Below are 14,108 nucleotides of genomic sequence, written 5' to 3'. Positions count from 1 at the left end.
CATTGCTAGGGAAAGGATCTAAAACAGTGAGTGGCTGGAAGCCTGTTCTTAACTGCACTCTGTGTACATTGGAGAATAGGGTTTCTAGTTTTGTGTGTGTGTGTCCCAGGGTGCTTATTAAAGCATGCCTTCACTATCACCACCTTCAGTGGCCACTTCTTTATTTCCAGCATCATGGTGTGTCCTTTCCCAAGCCATGTCTGTGGGCTGCCCTATCATTACCTTAACCAAAAGGCAAATGTCTTTCTCTCTTCTGAGTAGAAGACCAGAAATAGTTGGCTAAAGGACATCAACCAGTCCTCCTTTGTTCTCCTTGTGGAGGCTATCATCAAGCCTACTTGTTCTCCCTCTCCCCTCATCTTTTGTCTTCATTTCTTTATGACTTCCTCTTTGTCTCTAGAATCTTTCCCCAATCTTAGTAAGGACTCTTTGTAAATTTTGGAATGACTAGAAAATTGCTCACCCCTGACTTGTAGTTAGAAGCCCTACAATGAACAAATAGGAAAAGGCAGCTCTTTTGCCAACTCCCTTTGGCCTCATATAGACCACTCCCTTCTCTGCATCTCTTTCAACTAGAAAAGCTTGAATTCAAAGAATAAGTCATCCATTGATTTGACGCAAGAACATTCCTCTGACAGAGCCTGTTCACAAAGCCTAGATTTGCTCTTGCATCTTGTTCTACTGACTGATTTGAATGTGAGAAAGTAGCCCTTTGGTTTCAACAGATTGATATTGCCCATTTCTGTATGTGAGGTAACCTTACTCGTAGATCATGAGCTTGGTTCTGTAGTCTAGAACACAGACTATAAGAGAAAGGGAGATGGTCCCTCCTAGAGCAACAAGGCAGGTGGACCGTTCTCACCAGTGATGCTTTCCCTAATTTAACAAATCTACCTCTTTGCTACCTTTGTGTCATACCGAGTACTGGGAATCGATAACTCTAAGGTAACAGAAAAAAGGTTTTGATGTAGGCCTCTGTATGGAACAGATGGATATAGCCATGTGTTTGCTGCCTGTGGTAAGCTTAGAACAGAGGTAGGAAGAAGTACTGTGCCAGTGCTGAGTTTAATTTTTCCCTGGGTGTGTCATAGAACACCGTAGGGAAGAGCATATGCTTTGCAGAGATCTTTCCCTGGACCTTCTCCAGCCATTTGCTGTAGTTCATAAGGTGATTTCTAGCCATGCAATTGGCATTTTACATTATGTGGGGTTTCCTAATGTATGAGCCGTGGTAGAATGATAGACAGGATAAACTGCCATATTTTGTGTGTGTCTGTGGTGACAGTTACAGAAGAATATGCATTATGTGGATACATAGAAACAAGAATATAGACAACCAGGGAGGTGGATCTTAGAGTGGAAATCTCTTTGAAGGACACATATAGGAAAACTGATGCCTAAGGGATCTCCTCAGCACCTCGGATGGCTTTCCATCCTGTCTTCTTTGTGCAGTGGGTTTAAACACATCTGCTTGGCTCTGGTTTCTACTGCCTGCCATGTTCCTCTCTCCTACCTTGGAGAGCTTTCTAGCCTTTGAGTCTCTTGCTCCCTCTGCCCAACCAGGGCTCCTCTGTAGCCTGGAGCTTCCTGCTATCATGTACAGACCTAGGTCTGTGTATCTGCATTATGAGATGAGCATTCAGAACTAATGGGGTCCCTTTTTCTGAATGCTATCATTGATTTTTATTTTTTTTTTCTCCACAGTTTGTTTTTCCATGGGATTCACTGAGTCCGCAGCTCCCAGGCAGGGCCTTCACTCTGCTACCTCTGGTCCTAAAGTGAACATTGTGTGTGTGGAGGGGGGAGGGGTATGAGGGTGTGGTGTGTCCTGCGGTACTATGTTGCTATGCTCCTGTGTTAAACAAGGGATTCAGACAATATGCAAATCCTTCTACTTCTGTATTGATGTTCATGGCATGCTAACATTCTCACTTCTGTGTTATACTTTTGTGAAGTCAGAAGACAAGGTCTCCTCTAAAGACTTGGAGAGAAAGCACAACATAGAGTTGCACCTCTGACATTCTTAGGGATGCAGTAGATGAAATAACTAGTGTGCTTGTCTGGCGTTGAGTTTATGGCCAGGTAGTCCCAGGATCTTTGTACTTTAAATTTTGAAAAAATAAGTGCTGTCACTGGTGATGACAATTGTTATCCCTACAGAATAAGCAGAGGAGAAGGTTCATCAGTGCATTGGCCTTGTTCCCAAAAAGGGCTTTAGAGCCAGCTCCTTCCTTGCTGATGTGCCTAAAACTCAGGGCAATTTGTTCGGTTATGTGTTCTTTCTTCTTGCTACTAAATATGAAGCATGTTCATGGGCGCTAGAATGCTAATTAGAGGATTTAAAATCAACATGGGTATGGACCCATTTGTACTGAAGTTCAGTTCTAGCAGGGATCTCTTCTCCACAGACCAGTCATTTAATGCAGAAGTCTATAAAGCACTTAAAGAATGTGTCTGATCCAGGGGACAAAGATAAACTGTCCAGAAAAGCTTCCTAGAGCTTCCTATGCCTCTGGTGGGCTTGGAGGGTGGTGGAGGAGCCCACCACACAATGGGAAATAGTACTGAGGCCTGGTGAAAGGCTTGGACTGTTGGGCTTAGCTAGAACAGAGGTACCCTGTTGATGACATTACAGGTTCATGTGGAACACCACTAGGAAAGACTCTGAAGAACAAGAGTGGATGGATGTCTGAGCATTCATCAAAAAAAAAAAAGAAAGAAAGAAAGAAAGAAAGAAAGAAAGAAAGAAAGAAAGAAAGGAAAAAAAAGAAAGAAAGAAAAAAGAAAAAAAGAAAAAGAAAGTAAAGAAAGAAAAGGAAACTTTCAAGATGAGGCAACCTATTCAAGAGGACTAGGGAGAGGCAATGTTGGGGTATCTCCCAGAAGTGAAAGTGAGAGAGGGCCCTGGCCTGCGTATATGCACAACCCTGTGCATGGGATTTGAAGCTATTTCTCATAGCCCTTGGATTTACTTCTAAAGACAGGCTCTGGCCTGGAAGAAGTGATAGTTCTAAAGTTTCCTGTCCTGAAGAGAACTGCAATGTTTCTTCTGAGAGTGGTAACAACCTCCTTTTAAGGCTGAGGAGAAAGGGAGGCTGTGCCTGCTACTGTGCTCTGAAATCTGTTTTGTTCACCTCAGTTTACTCATAGTAAAAAAAAAAAAAGTGGAGCTTTGAGAGCAGAGAATTTTAGAAGGCACAATTCTCTTGATTGGCGTAGATAGCTAAGCTCCTGCTACAGAGAATCAAGGCTTCCTGGCTGCCCAGGAAGAACCTTCCAGCACAGAGTCTTCTAGAAAGCTAGGAAAGTTCTCTATTTGTTTATTTATTTAAAGAAAGAAAAACCTAATTAATCTATAATCAAGCATAGACTGGGGTGGGAGAAAACTCCAGATTGAGCCTTTTGCTTCATTAGGAGCTTCACTGGACTTGATGGGAAATCTAGAGCTCGATTCTGACCAAGTTTTCATTACTGTAGGATTCATAATACAGTGGTTTTAGCAGTGCTAATGGCCACTAGAAACCACAACTCTCTGTGGTTAACAATGTTGCAGACATCTGAAAATGCCAGAGATGCACTTCACTTCCTTCAGTTTGCTCTTGTCACTGTGATACAAATCATTGCCTGCAAAACACGTATTACTATACCACAAATTGGGGTTACTTTTTAAGATTTTGATAAATGTACTTCAATGTAGTCACAGTTTTTTAAATCCAATATATTGAAGTTTATGTATTTAAAAAACATTCTAAGAACATTTTCTCAGATTTTTCAGTTGGCTGAAGATGTTAATATCCCTCAGCTAAAATCTTGTAGTCGTGGCGTATGACTTCCACCTGGTGGCAGCATACTCCTTAAAGGGTAGATATGATTTGGAAGAAATTCTAAGCATAACAGTATACTTGAGTATGGTTTTCAAACATTTTTTTTTTTAAACTACAGCCCACAAAAAGAAATCAGCCTTTCATCATAACTCATATACAGACTTGCATTTAACAAAGCAGTTCTCAGTCTTACCATGGCATTCCAATATTTTCTTGGATCTCTTTAAAATAAAATTCTAGATGCATCAAACTAAATTGCATTCAGACAGGCACAGTATACTGATGTCATAAGAGGCCATATAATGAAAACACACTTTCTTCATCATACTTCTGTTAGTACTCAGGCATATGTACTGGCCTGTCCTTGGGGTTCTGACAGGATATACCCTCAGCTGCAGCTACTAAGAGCACCACCTGTGCACATTCACTATGTTTCCTTTTAAAAGGGCCCTGCTCACCTCCCATCCCCCCTCCCTCTGCCTCTCTTTCCTCTTTCTTGCTACTCCTGTCTCTGGAGGCCAGTCTCCGGCTCCCCTTTCCCCTTTCAATTCTTTTCCCCTAATAAAAACACTCCTCTATTTGAACTCTGTTGCTTGCTGTCTTTCACTCTTTAGCCACTTTTCTTAAATAACAATACTTGCATTTTAAATTATTTATTAAATATGAGAAGAGAAGAATGTTGCTGATTTTTCTGCATCCATTTAGCCCCAAATAAACACACAAATGCTATATTAATTATAAAATTGTTGGCTGATGACTAGGACTTCTTACTGGCTAGCTCTGTCTAATTATTAACCCATTTCTATTTATCTGTGTATTTCCATGTGGTCTTGGCTTAACTGGAGAATGTCCAGACCTTCTGCTGCTTTATTGACTACATGACAACTGTCTTTGGTGGGCTCTACCTGCCAACCTTTCTCAGAATTCTCCTTGTCCTAGTCCCACCTATCTTCCTGTCTCATTGGCCAGATATTGTTTTATTCATCAACCAATAAGAGAAACATATATACAGAAGGGCATCCCCCATCAGAAGAACTGCTTTTAGGTGTACAACCAAGATACCCTTCAGGTCACAGCAGTCTCCTGTCACATTTGGCTTCTTCATATACCTCTAGGCACTGCCCTGGCACTTCACCACATGTGGCTCTTGCTGTTGTAGAGCTTCCCGTCATGGAACCATATAGGAGGCATCTATTGGTATGACCTCTTTAGCTCATTCTGTCTTTGAGATGAGTCCATTTTGGATGTGTCAACATTTTGGCGAATGCCATTCCATTGCATGACTAAACTATAACTAGTTTATTTTCCTTAAGTCTGTCTTCAGTTTGAGTTAGTGTGAACAAGAGAGCTCTGTTGCTTAGGTAAACTTGTAGGGTAGCCTCGTTGGCTGGCCTAATGGTCTTATTGTCCTATGCAGTAAGTACATGGTTAGTTGTAGGAAACTGGAAAACCACTTGCCAAAGTGGTTCAACCCAACTCCATTCCCACTAGTGTGTCAGTTTGTGCTGCTCCATCTCCTTCCTGCCACTTGGGTGTTGGTCTTTGTACATTAAGTCTTCTCATGCATTTTGTGGCTACAGCTGTTGAGTGGGAATTGACTTTGACTGGTGAACAGTGGTAGTGAACACTTTTTCATGTTCAACCATCCATTTTTCATATTTGTGGTGTATATTTGAACTTATTCTTAAAAAAAAATCTACCAATCTGTGGAAGTTGTTTCCATCTTTTGGATACCAGTTCTTCATGCCAGACATGAGTGTTTATGAGTGTATTTTATCCAGTTTGCCTCACACATAGCATTCCACTGGTGAAACTCCTGATGATGATCATAGGTTTCTTCCTTTGATGATGTCCAGTTTAATCAACAAATTTTCCCTCGATGTTTCATATGTTCTAGATTATACATAAGAGATCTTTTCCTGCCCTTATGAGTACAATAGTTTTTGTTTTGTTTTTGTTTTCATGCTTAAGTATGTAATCCATCTCAAATTAAATGTTGTGTCTGGTAGTGAGGTTGTTGCAGTTGAGTTTCTCTTTCTGTGTTTGTATCTGATGCTCCAGCACCATTTGTTAAATCTACTTTCACTATGTTTTCACGAAAGTTGAAAAATGAAATTAAAGACCTTCTTACAAATTTATAAAAGGGACTCTCCTACAGGTCTATTGACTGACGCTCTGGGTCTCTTGGGACATCTTCTACCTAAGGTCTTGGTTATACATTCTTTCCGTTCCTAGTATTTGTTTATTGTTATCTTGGGAATCTCAGAAATGACTCATGAGGTATGAGGATTTGTAACATTACAGCCTCTCTCTCTCTCTCTGTGTGTGTGTGTGTGTGTGTGTGTGTGTGTGTGTGTGTGTGTGTGTGTGTGTCTGTATGTATGTACACATTTGTTCTCCACTATAGGTTCCCCGGCATGCATCCCTGTATGAGTCCCTACATGAGGTCAGAGGTCATTATCTTCCTCCATTGATATTCATTTTAATTTTTTGAGACAGGATCTTTTTTTGAACCTGGAGCTTGCCATTTCAGTTTGATTAACTAGTAAGCTTATGGAATCTTCATGTCTCTGCCTTCCTAGCACTGGGACTTGAGGTACATACTTATCAGGGCTGGTATTTATGCTTGCATATAAGTACTTTCCCCATGGAGCCATCTCTCTAGCTTGGCTCCATCTTTTCCTGAGATCTATATGCCCACTGTTCAGTGCAGACATTAGCTACATAGGGTTATCAAATTTACTTTAAATAAAATTAAAATGTCCGTAAGCCATAGTAGCCATATTTTAAGCACCCTGTTGACTATACTATTGTACCACACAGACTTATGATATTTCCATTTTTTTCCCCCTTCAAGTTTTGTGTGAGTTAGCCAATATAGCAAGAAAGAAGGCTTTGGAAATTCATAGCGTATTTGAAACTTAGCTTAGTTTTGATAACTGACATCCAATATCTACCCCCTTTATTTTCTGGTTCCTTCTTCTTTTTCTTGGTGTTTATTTCTAGTCCAAGCTAACTCCTTATCACAAGGCAAAAGCTTACACAGATTCTTTACTACTCAGGAGAAAGGATGTCCCTGGCTCTACACAGAATTTTTCTTGTCTGAAATCTACCTAGTACTGCCCTGTTCAACTTCTTTCTGTGTTTGGCAGACTTCCAGCTGCCCCTGAGAGGTCTGCTGAGCCCCTTTCAAGGTGTGGTCTAGAGACAGTTATTTTGTCATTTCTGTCCTAGTTAAGCCTATATTTCTTTTTAGAATCTCCACTATAAATATGAACTTGTGAACATTAGTAGCTAAGCTGAGATTCCATCCAAAAGAGATTATGTTGCTGTTTTCTAGTGTGTGGATTTTGTGAGATTATTTGCAGTTGTCCACTGGGCATGAACTGCAGACACATCTTGCCATTAATAAATATTTACCCCTTCTATTTCAGTGTGGAAATTTTGCTGTCCTCGTGGATCTTCATGTAGTGCCACAAGGTTCAAACAAAGATTCCAGTTGGTTTTCTGAACAGAAAAAAGAGGTACAAAAACAAAAAATTTTGCTCTTTAAACACTATTTCTTGTTTTATCTGCCATAAGAAATGTCAGCTCTTGTCTGCTTTCATTGTCATTAATGTTCTCTCTCTCTCTTTTTTTTTAAGTTGAGTGAAGGAGAAACGGACACAGCTATATGTTTCAAATGCTAAATCTATTGTTGACCTGTGTGTGTGTGTGTGTGTGTGTGTGTGTGTGTGTGTGTGTGTGTGTGTTCGTTCGTAGGGTTTGACTCTAGGACCTTTACATGCTTGGTAGGTTCTTCACTATCTGTCTGTCCCCATCCTAGGCTCTGTTATTTAAACCAAAAATTATAATCCTTCTTACTTTGGTGAAAATGGTTCTCTATAATAAAAAGGGAGGAAAGAGAAGCCAAACTATTCCAAACAAGTAGGGATTTTGATCTGAGCGATGAGAAGACTGGCAGCACCTGGAACAGGTGTGGAAGTCACACAACACTATCTCTACATCTGTATTAATCCTTACTTTCATCTTTGCCTCTTTCGTTGTCGTGAGCCTTTGACAAGTGAAAAGGAACTTTAGTCCCCCCCCCATGTGTCGCCCCCCCCCCATTGGCCAGCCAGTAAAGCAGATAGTTGGCATGGATGGATTCGCTTTGAACAACACAGGTTTGGAGTAAGTAGGTCTGCTCTGCTTTATGTGACATTTTAGGAGAAATTGAAAGAAAAATACTGTGGGTGAACTTCATAGTCTAGAAATATTTTGGAACATTTAAGGAAAATGTAATTATTTTACTTTTTACCACCAAAATTCGCTACAGTTGATTAAACTTTAGAGTGACCTTAGATGTGAGGGTCAGCCTAAAACTAGATGAGCAGCTATTATCACGAGCAGTTTGGTTTTCTAGTAAATTGCCTGCCAGAGTAAACAAGAATCTCTGCCATTCCTGAGTATTTTTTAAACATGTATAGTGCATCTAAAATAGAAAATGTGTCACTCAATTACTTTTTCCTAATAGTAAGGCTTTATAGCCAATAGTTAGCTATTTATTAAAGAGGTGGCATATTCCTAGGGACCCAAGATAAGTTCCCAGCACATACATACTCATACACACACACACACCAAAATCCAAAAAAACAAACAAAAAAAGTTATCAGTAGTTAAGTTGCAGTCAGTCACCAGTTACCCTTGAGTTTCTACCCATGGTTTGCAAGGTTTGATTCTATGATATTTGAGCTCCCCAGGAGCTCACAAGGCTTCCTCTGTCTTCAAATGAAGGAGTTTGACCAGATAAGGCCTCAGTCTCCTGTGGTTTCAGCTCCCTCTCTGTGAGCTCTTGTGGTGGAAAATCATAGTTTCCTTCTGTAGAGATCAGGGATCAGTCCTGAGGCAGAGGCTGGTTCAAAAGGTTCAAAACAGGCCAGCTGGGTGGCTCTGTGGGTAAAGTTGCTTGCAACCTAACACAGACCTGACTTCAATTCCCAGGACAAGCAAAAGTGGAAAGAGAGAAATCACTCCTGTAAGTTGTCCTCTGAATTCCACATATATGTCATGTCATGTGTGTGCCCGCACAACTACACACATATATATTACAAGTAAATGAGTAAATCCAATTTAAAAACCTTCGAAACATACTGTTCTTCATTTCCCTCATAGTATTTATCTGCTGCCATTACTTTTAGAGAAGTAAATTGTATTAAGTAGTAATAGTAAGGAAACTAGTAACAGAAGAGTGCAAAATGCTATTTGTAATATTTTGTTCACCTCACTGTAACTGACCTACCAACCAACAAGTTGTTTTTAAAAATACATTTTTGGTCAAATGATAAGACCACCAGTACTTCGTGGTCATTATTTTGTGAGGATACCTAGTGGCCTAATGCTGAGACGAAGACACAAGGCTTCATATGGTGAATTTAGCATTAAGGGAATTGATTATGGGCTGTCTTCTAGAGGACTTTATATTTAGCAGGCCAGGACTTTTCTCCACTGTTCTCCTTCTTATAAACTCAAACTTTATGTCACTAACACATGCCCATATAATTCAAATTAGTGCATTCATTCCACCAAACTGACGACTATTTCATACAAAGGATCTTACCCTAATGACTTTTGAAAGGTTCTCAAATCCACCATTTCAGACCCAACTTTCCCATGTTCTTTCACAGCTTGAACACTTCAGCTGTGGACCTTAAATGCTGATATTTAGGCAGTTTTGACCAAGAAATGGTTGGTATGGAATGTTTTAGAGCTAAGATGATGTGAATCACCTCCTCTGGAAAGCACAAGGCTAAATTTCTTGTCAAGGTGCCACATGCAGCTGCAATCTTCCAACAGGGCCTACTCCAGAGCAGTGAGGCATGATTTAGCAGAGGTGCATGATGGGACCTGTAGAGAGCTGCTTCAGTGGTGACTATAAGAGATCTGCTTACTCTCCCAAGCGGAGCTTTCTCTCAAAGCAAAGATGATAATTTGCTACCTTCATTTTAAGCTATTCCTTCAATATGTGTTCACTGATAATAGAGTCAGTCAGAGGTAATTTCTGTCTGTGTCTTCAAAAGGAGACTTGAAGAAGAAAGGTTATGACTTCACATTTGTTCAGGCCGAACTTCCTTGTTTTTAATCTTTAGATCATCTTATGATTGGGGTTTCATAAGCAACCAGTTTGATTGCATTTTAACAGTCACTTTGTATGAAAAGAGGGCTGGGTTCATATATTAAACATGTTTCATTTGAGTCCAGCTTATGTGAAAACTGAAATCGTCCCATTTCTAAACTTGCAGAAGCAAACACAAGCCCCTGTTAGCTTAGTGAGTCTGTGCCATCTCCCGTTCATATGTGGATTTTTACTTGGTCCCCTCACCTTCCTCTCAGATATTGCTGGCTGTTTTCTTCTCTTGCATTGCTGTAGGTCTAAAGAGGATGACTTACCAAGCTTGGCACAATTGGTTCTTAGGTATTGGTCATCTCTGAACATTGCCCATCTTTTAGTTCCTGAAACCTGGTTCCCATAAGGAACACTTGGAATATAGTGAGAAACTTCATGTGTATGGGCTCTATTTTTGTCATACTATTTTTAGTTCTAGCCTTATAGGGTATTTATGGCCAAATTTTAACAATCCTTGTTGCCTTGTGTGTCTTCCACATATTTTCTAGCTCAGTCATAGTTGAACCCTGCATGTGAAGCAAAAATTATTTAATTGCTAGAACAACAGTATGAGGCAGGGCTGCCTTTGTGTTGTGTGAACAGTGCCAAAGCATTCAGCTGTAAATGAATATCTTTATATTTTACAAAGCACTGCATCTTTTAGCTGCAAATAAAAAGTAGGAGAGAGGAGACTGGCATTTGTGTTTTATGTAGAAATGTCTATGTTTGTGTTAAATCAAGAGTTTTATACACTGTTTAAGGGTTATTTGTAATAAAGGAACAAGCAACCAAAAACCTGGTTCATGTTGTAATTATAAAGAGCCCCAACGATTAACCTGTGATTGTCTTTCTGAGAAACAAGTGGAACAAGTTTGAGGCGACCTGAGCAACTCTGAATCTGCACACAAGTGTTGGGAATTGATCTAGGATTTATCACTCATTAAGTTTTAGTTTCATGTGTAGTTTCCCCTGCTTTCCTATGGTAAAATACATTTTCCCAGTAATGCAGGAAACACCACAGAGAATATTGATACATACTGTGCAGCTGGATTTCTGAGTTATTTTTTGTCGCTGTTCTTTGTAATTATTATATGCCAACCAATATCTCTAGAAATGTATTAATAATGCAGCCTGCTGAAGTTGAATTCAAACCTGGTCCTGCTACCTAGTAACATTAATCTATACCAGAGACATGATCTATATCATTCATGAATGAAGGATATTAATGTGATTTTCAAAAGCAGTTGGGTCTGCAGCATCATCACAACAGCTGGCAGATCACATTGCCCTCTCCCCACTTCTTTTTAACCCACCACTCTGACTCTCTTGTGTTTGTAAACCCAAGGCCAGAGACTAATGAATGATGGTGTTTACACAACAAGAAGATACAAAAAATAAATTTGAACCATGCTGAAAAATGAAAGCTTCCACTGTTTCTGGCTTTTCTTATACAAATAACATCAGGTAACACTGAATCTACAAGTAGGACAACAGTGCAGTGAGACAGTAGGGCCAGAGCTGTGGCAGCTGTGGCCTCTCCATGCTACCTGTTCTGACAATAGGAGTGTTCTTACACTGCATTCTGCCTCTGTGAGTACCTCCTGAGTCCCATGCTGAACCTGTGTAGACAGCTCCATGTGATTTTTTCCCTTCTATCCATCACAGTATAGTGGACTGATACTTAAATGAAAACATTCTTGAAGTTATGCCCCTCTTTTGAAGCCTTTAAATCTTCCTGTTGGAATTGTGAAACTGAGGCAGAGCCACCGTCAGTCATTGATAGTGCATTTAACGAGCAGTGCACTCCTGAAGACTGTAGAGGATTCCTTTCACCTCTCACAGCTAGGTTAAAAAGCTAACTAAATGCCAGCATGTGCTTTTTCAATGTGTGTAATGTTTTCTTCTTTGCATTGCATTAAACTAGAAATGTCTAATGTTTTAAATTTACTTTAGGAAGTTTGTTTGCTGTTAAAGGAGGCCATTGATTCCAGAGTTAAGGAGTACGTGGGCATTTATAAACAGCACAGGCCTTCAAATGCAGAATTCACAAGATCCAGTCCCTTGTCCTTAAAAGGTAGGCAACAAGCACTGCGATTTTGGACAAAGAAAATAAAATTTCTGCTTTGTAGAGATTGCAATTATATTTGACTCTGTTGTGTTAGCATAGTGATACATTAAAAAAATATGCTGTAATGAAGATACTGTGTTTGAGTAACAAAAATTCACCAAAAAGCCCTAAAGGGCTTTTAATGGTAGGCAAAATATATAAAAATAGCAAATAAAACATTCTTAAGGAAACTGTAAAATTTTAAAGGTCTGTTTTGGTTTTTTTGACAAATAGTCTTACAAATGGATTTATATTAATTCTGACATAAATTGATTTGGTGTCTTATGCTTTTAAAAATGTTTTCCCATATGTCACTCTATTTTAGATGTTCTCAAACAGGAGCAATGTTATTCCCTGGGGACATTTGGAAATGTGTGCAGAGAGTTTCAGTTGTCATTACTGGCAAGGGGTGGGATGCTGCTGGCCCATAGTGGGTAGAGACCAGGGATAACACTACATTCACAGGACACAGAGAAACCCCTTGTAATAGACTAATAGCTCCTAAACATAAAGGGCACCAACATTGAGATTCTATGTGAGATGACATGATGATGTGTGTAACAGGTGAGGAAGCGGAGAGTCTGTAGATTAAATGACTAGACAATACAAAGTCATCTCAGGACAGAGATTGTGGCTTCTTTAGTACCTTCCCCTCATCCTGTCCCTAGTACTTACCTTGATGCCTGTGATAGAGATGCAGTGACATGCTTATTGAGTACCCTTGTGAGGGATAATTGTCAGAGCTCAGATACAGATCTAGTTCTTGTGGCCTCCACCATGATGGTTTTGTTTGTTTGTTTGCTTGGGTTTTTGTTTTGTTTTTTTTTTTGTTTTTGGCTTTTTTTTTTCTGTTCCCTCAGTCTTCTGCTTTGTTTTCATTTTGTTTGTTTCTCACTTATAAATCAGCATTATAGTAGCCTGGGCTATAAATATAGTTGGTGCATGGTGATTATCAGACTACAGTGGGTAGACTGTTGTGAATCCCATTATGCTAACGGAACATCTGTTTAGGAAAAATACTGAATTGTGTACTCCTCTGAAAACTTCCTTGATGCAGAGTACTCACTTTGTATGGATAGATAGGTAAACAAGTATACCAAAAAGCTTCAGAGAACAATGGTTAATATAATTAACCATTTTAATTATTTTTAAATAATTTATTTTTATTTTTATATGCATTGGTGTTTTGCCTGCATGTCTGTGTGAGGGTGTCAGGTACCCCACAACTGGGGTTACAGACACTTGTAAGCTGCCATGTGGGTGCTGGGAATTGAACCCAGATCCTCTAGAAAAGCAGTAAGTGGTCTTAACCACTGAACCATTTCTCCAGGCCCCAGAAAATGATATCTTCCAACCAAGCAATATTGCTGTTCAACGGGTCTCAACCTGTGGGTTACAACCTCACAGGAATCACATATCACATATTTACATTAGAATTCATAACTGTAGCAAAATTACAGTTATGAAATTGGAACAAAATACATTTATGTCTGGGGTGGGTTCACCACAACGTGAGGAACTGTATTAAATTATGAAGGTTGAGAACCACTGCTTTAGACGATGCTGTCTGATTTGCCACTCAGTGTTGTTATAAAATCTGACAAAAGCCATAGGTTTTTGTATCCACTGTACCTAAGTAGACCTGGCCAGTCTCACATTTTATGTGGTGTACCAGAGAAAAATCTGGAGCAACACTCCAATGTCCTGTTCCCAATGCAGCAGCTATAGTAGGTGGTTTCATCAGTATTCAGCCAGCCTTCCCTTCCCATCCCAGCCCTGACTGCTGAGGAAAGAGACTAAGCTTCTCTCACAAACAGTTCCAGTCCCAAATGGAACAAAAATGTCACAAAAATGTCCTCAGGTTTGTGTGAGGAAAGGGTCTGTTGATTTTTAAACAGACAAAATGATCTTACCTTATACACAATTTTGTAACCTTTCCCCCACCTAATATATTGTAAAAATAATTTCATATATCACCATTTAAAGAAAATATGTTGTTGTAAAGTGAAGATAAAATTTACTATTGAACAAC

At 39.6% G+C, this 14,108-nt stretch overlaps 1 protein-coding gene across 2 annotated transcripts in view; it reads left to right on the top strand.

Moving 5' to 3' along the window:
* Positions 1-14,108, top strand: part of Slx4ip (SLX4 interacting protein) — a 144,464-nt gene that overhangs the window by 80,556 nt on the left and 49,800 nt on the right. The window contains exons 2-3 of one of the 2 annotated variants that reach the window (XM_051183289.1): positions 7,259-7,348; positions 11,923-12,043. In XM_051183289.1, the coding sequence (XP_051039246.1) occupies positions 7,259-7,348; positions 11,923-12,043 (211 nt within the window). The remainder of the gene's footprint in view (positions 1-7,258; positions 7,349-11,922; positions 12,044-14,108) is intronic. The other variant, XM_051183290.1, reaches the window with a different exon arrangement.

The sequence above is a fragment of the Phodopus roborovskii genome, unplaced genomic scaffold (assembly GCF_943737965.1).
Source record: "Phodopus roborovskii unplaced genomic scaffold, PHOROB, whole genome shotgun sequence".
Lineage (NCBI taxonomy): Eukaryota > Metazoa > Chordata > Mammalia > Rodentia > Cricetidae > Phodopus > Phodopus roborovskii.
The sequence above is the reverse complement of the archived record's forward strand: the minus strand, read 5'-3'. Positions and strand labels throughout refer to the sequence as shown.